This window comes from Eufriesea mexicana, unplaced genomic scaffold, assembly GCF_001483705.2.
Source record: "Eufriesea mexicana isolate 0111107269 unplaced genomic scaffold, ASM148370v2 scaffold54, whole genome shotgun sequence".
NCBI classification, from domain to species: Eukaryota; Metazoa; Arthropoda; class Insecta; order Hymenoptera; family Apidae; genus Eufriesea; species Eufriesea mexicana.
The window spans coordinates 916101-927201 of record NW_016908236.1 but is presented as its reverse complement, the minus strand read 5'-3'; the positions used below and the strand labels follow the sequence as shown (position 1 = coordinate 927201).

Here is an 11101-nt window from a genome sequence, read left to right as displayed (position 1 = left end):
CCTCGAGCAACGTCGACACGGACGACGACGAAGACGTCCACGTCGGCGTCAGCACGATCCCTGCTTGTTTCTCCGCATAGCACAGCAGTGTTGGCGACGAAACGTGTACAAGCCTGGCAAGTCGATAACGTCGGGCCTGACAAGCCAAGAAGCGCAAGAGTGACGAGTAGTGACAAGATTCAAAGCATATCGAGAAAGATAGAGTGAGTGAGAAAGAGTGGTAGTGGAGGAGGTGAGGTAGTAGCGCTTCCCCCGCACACTCCAAAAGTTGGAGCGCAGAAGTGAGAGAAAACAGGAGAGAGAATAAGAGGGAGAGAAAGGAAGAAAAGCGGGAGAGCGAGAGAAACGGACGAAGCGATCGACGACTACGCCGTTAGGCCGAAAAAGAGAGGACGAGTGGAGAAGTACGATGTAACTCCGACAACGGTCGCAGGTATCGGTCGAAGAGAGGAAATATACAAAGTATCCCGGCTACCGTGTGCAAGCCACGGTGAAGTGCATAGCGAGATCAGCAACGACGAAGAAATCCGACCCGTCAGCCGGATCATCGTGGAGTAGTGTTATATAGGAAGGCTACCAAGTGCGGCGGTGTGTGCCTCCACTGGCGAACGTGTACGAACCATTCCGAAAACGTCAACCCCTGTCTCCCCTCGCGGTATAGCTCTCCGCAACACTCCGCGCCCTCGTCAGGTTATTAGGTAGTAGAACCGCACTTCTCGGTGCGTGATACTCCCTGACAGTCAGCGGTTAATACGAAAGATTGTCGTAAATTGTGTCAATTCGTGTAATAGTTGGACGCCATCGACGCGGTGTATCGTATTCGCTGGTGGACATTCGCCAGAGAGAAAAGAGAAAAAGAGCATCGAGTGAATCGTATCGGCGGGCAAGCCTGTCGCGCGAAGTTGCTTGTGCCAACGGAGCGTATAACCCAGTGTGCGCTGTTACGACGAACGTTTTGATCGCGAGAGTCGCTGTCGTCACTACCACCGCCACCATCGTCAGCGGTGGCGAGAGCGTACTTGGAAGGAAGTGTCGAGAGTGATCGAAAATTTCGACCGCCGCCGATTTCCCTGTTTTCCCTTTTCTTTATTTTAGTGATTTAACCATCGTGAAGCACGGTTCTCCGCCGTGGTTTCCGTTTTCTCGATCTTGCGCGCGCTTTGCTCGCTCGTAGCTCTTCCCTCCCATCTATCCCTCCTACTCCCTCCCTCCCTTCCTCTCTTTTTCTTTCTCTCTCACTCTCTCCCTCTTTCTTCCCGTGTCGTCCCATCTCGCTCTCTTTCTCTCCCTCCATCCATCGATCGAGCGCGGCCGTGGCGTAATATAGAAGAACCGAACCGTGCGGACGTGCATGCGTGCGTGCGATGTAATTATCGTTCGTGCTGTCATTGATGTCCGAGGTGGTGTCGACGACGACAACAACGACGACGGCGACGACGAAGACGCGCTGCTGGCTATCTTCACGTGAGGAAGTAGCACGGCCAGCCGAGGCGGCGACCAGCAGAGGAAGAAGCAGAAGCGGCATATTATTCTAAAGCTTTGAGTGTCAGGTGGCGGTGGAGAAGCGGGTCAAGAAGATTTCAGAATGAGCAGCCGACCGAGGACCACCTCCTTTGCCGATTGCACCAACGCGCCCTCGAATCCGCCCCTGGATGGCATGAGAGTCAGCAGTGAGTACCGTAGGACGTGCCTTAACCTCTAGCACATAGCTTTTACTCGGGCCTCTCGGGCTTCTCCCCCCTCCATACCATATTTCTCCCCGCACTTCGCCTCTCTTCCTCGAGTCTCCCTCCTAGGCTGCCCCTTCCGCACTTGTTGCCCCTCTTACCGCGCTCTTTCTCTCGCCGCTTCGCTCGTTCGCCTGTCCGTCTCCGAATGCAGAGCTGTGCGTCTGCGTGCGAGTGCCTGGGTTACTCTTGGGAAAGCGATGGAGCGGGTGCCCGAACAAGAGGGTAGGGGGGATCATCACTTTTTACCCGATGCTGTTCTTCCGATACCACCTTCGTAATTCTCCATTTTCGCGGCTTCTGTCGAATCCGATGTTTACGCGACACGCGTACCCCGTTTGTGCTCGCGTCTTCTCGCTCGTCGTCCGCGCCAATCTCGTGAAAACGCCATCCTGTTCGCGGGTGTCGTCCACGGCAACTCTATGCTTCTCAACCGATTCTACCAGAAATCGCTGTTACGTATTCCTTTGAACAACGTATTCTGTTATTGTGATGCACTCGGAGTAGATGGTTACCGTTGAAAATTAATTAGAAAATTGTGTAGAGACATGACAGTGAAATGTGTTGGACGGTAAACATTGTATTCGGCTGATACCGCTGCACGGACACATAGTTCCTAACGAATTAGATACTTTAATAGCCTAGTACTGTCTCATGTACCAATAACCTGGAATATCAAGTTTTTAAAGCGAAGAGTGATAGTTGCTCGACAGTCCTAACCTATGTCCAGTCTTGGCATGTTGAATTATTTGTGTTGATTGCATGATTATGGATTGTTTAGATCATTCTTACTTGAGAGTGTCTTTGAATAATTTGGGAATGACACTGTTTTAATAATTTCAATCCGTAATCTATATTCGGAGCTACAGTTTTCTTTGTACGTTCAGAGAATCTCCTTAAGCAAGCGCTACTAAGTGTTTGTCGGTTAACTCTTTTGACACTTGCATTTGATAAATAATCATTCATCAGTTTTTACTTTGGTTTTACAACTTGATAACTTGTCAAGTACTGGAAAAAGTAATCAAATGCGATAAGATTGTTCTGAACTTTATTAGTATACAGCTTTTAACTCTTATTATGTTATAAAGGAGGAAAGTTGTGATTCGCAGATTCTCTAGAATCATATTATGAAACATTAAAGCTCTATAATTACAGTTAGATGATTTTTAATTGCTTTTACTACTTATATCTTTCATTCTATTGTGTAAAAACGTAATGGACAGTGAAGATCAATCAACATAGCTTTTCTTTCTTTGACAAGTGACTTGTGCAACCTCTGTTACCAAAAATAGCTTCTACTTATAAGAAAGACTGTCTTTGATCACTTGTACATTCAGATTCCTTTGTAATAGCTCGTGTGAGTGACTAAAAGCAACGTGCAGAATTCATCAAGTGCACTGTCATTTCTCACAGTCACGCATATATTTGAAGTTTAAACATTTTCTGTTACTTTAGAACAAAGTGACACGGCATGAAACATAATTCCTTTATTGAAAGTTATTTCAAGCCTGCAAAGTCTACTATTATGATTCTTTGAATATCTATAAGCATTGTACTACACTCGTATAAACAATGGGCATGTGAATTTATACCGTTATCAAAAACTTAATCTCAAAGCTTGTATTTTGCTTCGATAACTGCTTAATTACAATACAAACCAGTCTATCTACCGTGATACCCTTCTTATCACTTTGAAAGCGTTATTTACTGAAAACTACTATTTGGAAAGCACGATAATCTTTATTGGCACAGTGTTGCTTGCAGACAACTGTTCTCAAAGACCAAGTTTCTTCGTTCTTTGAACGCAAATACCAAATTCCTCTGTATTATCACCCCGAGCTCTCCGTTTTATCTCGTTTAAAGGCCACATTTCTTGTTTGCGACCTCAAAGTCGCTAATTATCGTCAAGAATGCAGGAACATCGGATGAAATACTTTTGGGAAAGGTGTTACGCGATGGTATCATGGCGCAGAACAATCGGGGGTATCATCTGGTTGGTATTTGGGCTACGCCCTTCCAGCCCCTTTCGAAATTCAGGTATATACGTTCGGTTCCCGCGGCACAATGAGAGAATCTATAATGCCAGAGGGGAGAAGAAAAATCGAGATTCCCGTCTGTGTTGCCAACTTGACACAGAATTCGTAAAATCGATGCTCCTTTTACGTTTCTGCCTCGCAGTCAGCATCCTGTCTCTTCGTTGTCTTTAAGAGAAAAGGACTGGGATTCTTGAACCTGTTTGTCCGTGGAAAATTTTTCCTAAGGAAGCTTTTGTGATTTACTGCCTTTCTACTCTTTTATGGCCTTCAAAGGAAGCATTGGATGTAGAAATAATTTACCTTTGGGAAACGTAATTGTTATGCTGGAATAATCGTAGTCTATCTTCTCTCTCATCCGCAGTAGATCTAATTTTTATAAATAACATGTACATTTTCTCTTCTCCTAATTTTCGAACTTTTCCAAAAACACGTAATCCTAATTTGCATAAACGTACACTTATATTTCTTTGCCCAATTCCTCGCATTTTCTCTCAAAGACTGAAAGCCAAAAATAATTCAACTTAGAATTAGCATTAGAGGTACCAGTGTACGTTATGAAATATATCTTAATATAGTGTACATAGCGAATAATATATAAGATAGTAGTGAACATATAGCGAAAGTAAATATGTAGATATTTATAATTACATTTCTATCTCGATGAAAAATAATACTATTTCTGTTAAAGTCAGTTGCACAATTTTAACGACTAAAACACACGAAAGATTCGAAAGCAGACATTTTGTTTGCCTCGGTAGTTCTCTCAGTAGTATCAAACGACAACGTTTTCCTAGAAAAATATCTTGGAAGTGCACGCAGCGCATCGTCATTAATTATTAATGTACTTATCGCCCTGTTGGACGATTGATACGCTCTTCTTCAATGTCGTACTCGAAAAGGCAGCCATCGGCGATGTAATTTTTAAAACGACGGACAGCTCTATATATACGACGTCGACAAGCCCGAAATAACGAGCTTTCGTTCGTGCTGTTGGTGTCAATCGCCGTGTTCCTATCATATCGATATATCGAACGCAGCCGTGCGTCGCGTGCATCGTATATTTTTGGCGGACCGCCTCTGCGTGAAGGTGGATGCAGAAAAATCATTACTCCGTCGTTCCTTCGTCCATTTTCTAATTATCGCCACGTTCTCCCCTTGGCCAGTTTCTAAACGCTGCTTTGTCCACTTTTTCATCATTTTTTAATCGTTTCTTCATCGTTTCTTCATCGTTTCTTCATCGTTTCTTCATCCGCAGTAGCCTCTGCCACCTTCAGGATCGTGAGCGTTACGAAACAACCGGAGGAATCGACTTTGAACTCCCGGTAAGATCGACACAATCGATACGACGTCGATAGATTCGAAATAACGAGCTTTCGTTTATGCTGTCGATGTTAATTGCCACGTTTCTACCACGTTAATACATATATCGAAGACCTGAGTCGCGTGCGTAGTATATTTTTGGTGGGCCTCCTGTGCTCGAAGATGGACGCAGAATAATCGTTACTTCGTTATTTCGTCGTCCATTTTCTGATCCCTACTATGTCCTCTCTCTGTCCAATTTTCAACCGTCATTGCGTCGTTTCTTCGTCGAATTTTTAATCTCTACTGCGTCGTTCCTTCGTCAAATTTTTAATCTTTATCGCGTCGTTTCTACGTCGAATTTCTAATCGTTACTGCGTCGTTTCTTCGCCATTTTGTAATTCCCAGCCGTTGCCCGGTCGTTTTTTCGTCTTCGATTCGTCCGCTTTACATCGGCCACTGCGTCATTTCTGCGCCTTTTATTCGTCCAATTTCTAATCGTAATTCCAACGTTTCCGCGTCGTTTCTTTGTCCAGACTTTGTTACCTTTAGGATCACGCGTGTTACGAAACAGGCGGTGGGGTCGACTTGGCTGTTCCGGGAGAGCCGATACAACGCTTCGTTATCTAATCAATTTGCATGATTGCATAAATGAAGCGGTCGTACGATGATTATCACCGCCGCTGGTACCTGTGTTTATGGCTTGGATTACGGATTAACGATATCGATCGCCGCCGTTAATCCGTTCGTGCCGTCTCGCGAGGCTGGACGATTTCCAAACGGATATTTCCTTTCCCTCGAACGGCCGGAGGAAGTTACGAAGTGGACTCGCGATCGTTAATTAATTCCCGATTGATGGCATCTGCTTTTACGCCGGGTATGACGGAGAAAGAGGGAACGGATCGGATCGCGCGATCTGCATTAATCCAGCTTCATCCAAAGCTTGGTCCGAGATTTAACGGGAAGGTAAAGATAGACTATGCAAATTTTCACAGTCATCGTTGCCGGAGTTGATCCGATAATCGCGAAACTGTACGACGAGTTTGGGTGGTCTTCTTTAGTGCAATCTCTTTTCATTCATCGAACGAGAGAGTGGATTGTCCTTGCTAGCGGAGATACGTCGAATAAATTCGCAATTGCTAATTTTCTTACTTTCCCGTGATGATATTTAAAACTGTCGAAATAAGAAAATTCCAACGCTGTTTGCTAAACACCTCTGTCATTAAGATAGGGATAAAAATTGTAAAATTTATTTCAGAATATTAAAATTGCGAGAAATTGTACTCGGAAAATCTCAAAATTATGCAAATGCGATGATTGCAAATTTGTCGAGATCATTTTCCAAGGTCAAACTTTTTTATTAAGGATCTCTTTTTATTCGTTTAACAGCTGATCGCAATTGAGATTAATTCGAATTAGCGTCTTGGATAGTCCCTCGATGAATCTTCGTGTTCCAAATTTTTCGACAGCCTGTATATTTACGAAAATCGTTCGATCGATCATTGTTTGGCAGAGTTACGAGAAACAAGAGATTCGCAACTCACTGTTTATCGGAAGTTTCTTTCCTCTGACGCATCCAGTACCCCTGCGAAATTTTTTCCGGATACATCGTCGGTGGAATAAATAGAGAGTACCAACGAAAAGATATTTGGAAACCAGGAAGATCTATTCGGGTATCAAATTTCCTCGAAGTAACATACATTCGGTGTAGATCGTGATTCATGCTTCCGTAGATTAATAGCTTTCCGATTCCTCTTGTATCAATTTTAGAAATATAATTGCTCTAGGATCTTAGGTACGCTCCAATTTTGCCGTAGAAATTAATGCAGGGGGTTGAAAATATCTTAATATTATTTTATTGAAAAATATATATGCATTAATTTATTATTATTTTTTAAATAATCGTATACTTGTTCTTTGTCAGTCTTGCTATACAGAGTACTTGGAAAGGTAATAACATTAATTTTACAGCTTCTTTTCGTATCAAATTTAAAAATAATTTTTCTATGACTAAATTCGTACGATCCAATCTTTTTTATAAACCCTAAATCACAAATTTTGAGAGAAATATTTTGCGAAGATTGTTTTCTTAACACCAAAACTACCGATTTTTAATAGGTACTTGAACATAACGAGTGTAGATAATAGTAATTTTAATGGCAAAACGAAGATAAGTAAATATAATTACAATTTTATCTCGATGTGAGTCAACGTTAATTCTTTCGAAAGCAGATATGTGCTTTTACTAATTGCAAAAAGGAAAATTCCAAAACCACTCTGACTAGATTTCTAGTTCCAGTGTTAATTATCTAATTCCAGAATATTGTTCTTCGATATTATTCAAAAATCAGTTTTATCATAATTTCATACGGTCAAAAAACAATCTTATATTAACCCTTTGCACTCGACGACTTTTTCGTTACAGAAAAATAGTAATTCGAAGACTTTCTGCCATGGTGGCATTCCACACATCGTTAGATAATTTTAAATTTGATATATTAATTAACGTCGATCTTTAGAACCTGATTAAATGTTGACCGAGAGTGCAAAGGGTTAAACAATATCCTTATTTAATAAAATAATCTTACTTAAATACTGTTTACAAAATTCGTGTCAGAATTGTCCAATTTTTTGAATAAAATAACGATATTGGTAGAACGGATCGGTGCCCAAAACGTGGTGTGAAAAATTCAGTTCTCGGTAATATACCGAGCTATCCACCGGATGGACCACTGTAAAAGCAACGCGGAGTACACTTCCGTTTTCTCGAATTTCTCCGTGGAAGCGGCGCTACCCTCGTTTCCACGTCGCTCTGAAAAAGCTGGCGAGCGTAAAAAATTCATGCTCGGGGCTGCGGGCGCATCAGCTCGAAATGATCGCATGACACATTCATGGCAGCCGGCGGTCGGCCGGAAAACTGGGTCAATATTATGGCGTCGCGACGGCACGCGTCGTGTCCGCGTGGGGCGGTTTTTCCAGGACAAAGCGCGAGATATCCTGTCGGCCGGGGGGGACAATGGGAAAATTTCCAATCGGAATCCGAAGCGGAGCGGACGGACGCGCTTCCGCGATGTCGTCGCGTGCACGTCGAAAACAGTGTCATCGACAGCGCATTAATCGAAGCGGATCTATAGAGCGGCGCGCGCCTGCGCGCTGGATCCTTCCACCTGGGGACCCGCGCGCCGTGAAAAAAAGCAGAAAGCGTGTCGAGGAATCTCGGCCTGAACGAAACCGCCCGTGTCTGTGTTTCTTCTGGCCTTTACTCGGATCTGCTCCACTGACGATCGACTGCCGCGATTTCTTCGGGATATATGGGACGTTCTAGCCGCGTAGGAAGCGGTCTTATACCTGTTTAGGGATATGCTAGGGGATACGGACGCTAGGGTGTTACACGTGCAGCGGGAGGTACTTTGAATGGGCGTGGATGGTTTTCGGGAGATAGAGGTTTGGGTCTGTTGGGTCTTGATGGCTGACGGAGGGTCTAGCAGTGTCATCAAAATTCTGGGGACGTCGGGTGCCTGAAAGTGAACGTGGGCTGGTGAGGTACGGTCTTACAGGATTATTTTATGGCGGATAATAGTTGCTTCTTATGGTACGTCGAGACTTTCGTTCCTTATTCTTCTGTATAGCCTAGACCATCAACCCTCTGCACTCCGAAGGACTTTTCATTGGAGGATTCGAATTTTGTTGAAATTTCGTGATGAAGGTATTGGAGAAATAGGATTCGAGTGTTGGTCGAGAGATTCGATGGAATTCGATATTGGCAATGGGATTGTGACTGTGGGCCTGCACCTCGGAACTAGGGATTTCTAGTAACTTTTATCGCCCTTGCTAAACGACGATGGGAGGAAACTATATCGTGTGACGTAATTGGAGATAACGATTAAGCAGAGAGATTTCTCTTTGAGTGGCTATTTAGGACTTTTCTTTACCCAGTTTTTGTATTATATCGGTGGTAATCGAATCACCAAGGTTCCACACACGATCGTCGTAAAGAGTACTCCGTAAATGGAAACCATATTCTGGGAAGCAATTTGCTCCAAACACTTTCTAACGCTCGTAAGAAGAATATTACCCGTTTTCTAACTACCGTAAATCTGCTTCTCCTCGTCCCGAGGTACCTGAGCTGACGGGAAAAAGTCCCCCCTATCTGCCAGTCCCATCATCAGCTGTCCTAATCCCTAGATACCCATCGGGCTAGAAATCACTGGACGAAACACGCAGCGAAGAAATTTCGAAATCTACCAATTTCTCCGTGAAAACGCGTCAACCCTGCTTTCTATCGATCAAAGAACCGCATTGAACATTCTATTTAAAGCCTCCGTGTAACTGCCCTTCGTAATTACACGAACGCACGTAACCGCATCCGCATTAAGGGGGTCTTTCACGAATCTGGGCCAAAAAGAAGGACATTTTTAAGAATTTTTTCCGAACAAACCGCAACACCTTTTGACACCAGGTTTTCTCCAATTCGTTTACTCGTGCTTCGAGAATACTCTGAATTTTTTTCGATACAAAATAACGAAAATTGTAGGAATTATGAAAATATATATAGAGGCAGGGTCGAGAAACAGGTTCGGGTGGCTAGCACCATGGGGCCTGTTCCGCTTATCGAAAACGAAAAATCAAAAAGGATTTCGACTAGTAGGGACACATTCACAATCCTGTCTAATAAGAAACGAAAATAGCACTTCGAATTTCAAACGCCGACAGTTTCCTGCCGTTTTAACGAGATCGATTCGCGGAAAAGATCAATTTCGTTGCTAATCGAGTTAGCCAAGTCGCAAATTCTACTTAACGAGTCACGATAGATCACTTCTAGGCCGAACGATTCCTGTCAGAACTATACGTAATAATTATTAACACCATACCTACCGACCTGTAACATGTACCTAAATATAGCGACCATAATTAATTAAAGGGCTACAACGAAAATAAACAGGTATATATAATTGCTATAGAATCAGTATTAACTTTGTCCAAAGTGCAGCAACCCAGTAAAAGTAAAAAGATAAGCCAGTCTCACCCCCCGATACCGCAATGTGAATTTTTCTTTTTCAATTACAAAATATTGTCAACTTTGTTTCATATAAAATATTTATTATTTATTATTTCATCGTTCATCGAGTGTTTACCAGGGTTCGAGACTGAAACACAGCGAATGTTAATAATCACAATAATTTCCTTGCGCCCCCTTTAGTATAACACACCTGCAATTTAAGTGGGCCGTGAAAATGATCATCACTATAACGAAAATAAACAGATATATATAATTACTATAGAATCAGCATTAACTTTGCCTAAAGTGCAGCAACCGAGTAAAAATAAAAAAATAAGTTAGTCTCACCTCCCGGTACCCCGGTGTTAATCTTTCTCTTTCAATTACAAAATATCGTCAACCCTGTTTCGTATAAAATATTTATTATTTATTATTTATTACTTTATCGTTTCTCGAGTGTTTACCAGGGTTCGAGATTGTAAAACGTAGCAAATGTTAATAATCACAATAATTTCCTTGCGCCCCCTTTAGTATAACACACTTGCAACTTAAATGGGCCGTGAAAATGATCATTACTATATCAAAAATAAACAAATATGTATAATTACTATAGAATCAGCATTAACTTTGCCCAAAATGCTGCAACCGAGTAAAAATAAAAAGATAAGTCAGTCTCTCCCCCCGGTACCCCAGTGTTAATCTTTCTCTTTCAATTACAAAATATCGTCAACCCTGTTTCGTATAAAATATTTATTATTTATTATTTATTACTTTATCGTTTCTCGAGTGTTTACCAGGGTTCGAGACTGTAAAACGTAACAAATGTTAATAATTACAATAATTTCCTTGCACCCTCTTTAGTATAACACACTTGCAACTTAAATGGGCCGTGAAAATGATCATCGCTATAACGAAAATAAATAGATATATATAATTACTATAGAATCAGCATTAACTTTGCCCAAAGTGCAGCAATAGAGTAAAAATAAAAAGATAAGTCACTCTCACCCCCCGGTACCCCAGTGTTAATCTTTCTCTTT

The 11101-nt window shown here is 42.3% G+C and overlaps 1 protein-coding gene across 5 annotated transcripts in view; it reads left to right on the top strand.

The window, feature by feature from the left end:
- The first annotated feature begins 1242 nt into the window (after window positions 1-1242).
- Window positions 1243-11101, top strand: part of LOC108554790 (glycogen synthase kinase-3 beta) — a 73662-nt gene continuing 63803 nt past the window's right edge. For 3 of the 5 annotated variants that reach the window (XM_017910167.1, XM_017910166.1, XM_017910164.1), the window contains exon 1: window positions 1243-1670. In XM_017910167.1, coding sequence (XP_017765656.1) covers window positions 1586-1670 — 85 coding nt within the window. In that variant the 5' untranslated portion in view covers window positions 1243-1585. Of the gene's footprint in view, window positions 1671-1872; window positions 1953-11101 lie in introns of those variants that run through there. The other 2 variants (XM_017910170.1, XM_017910168.1) reach the window with 1 other exon arrangement.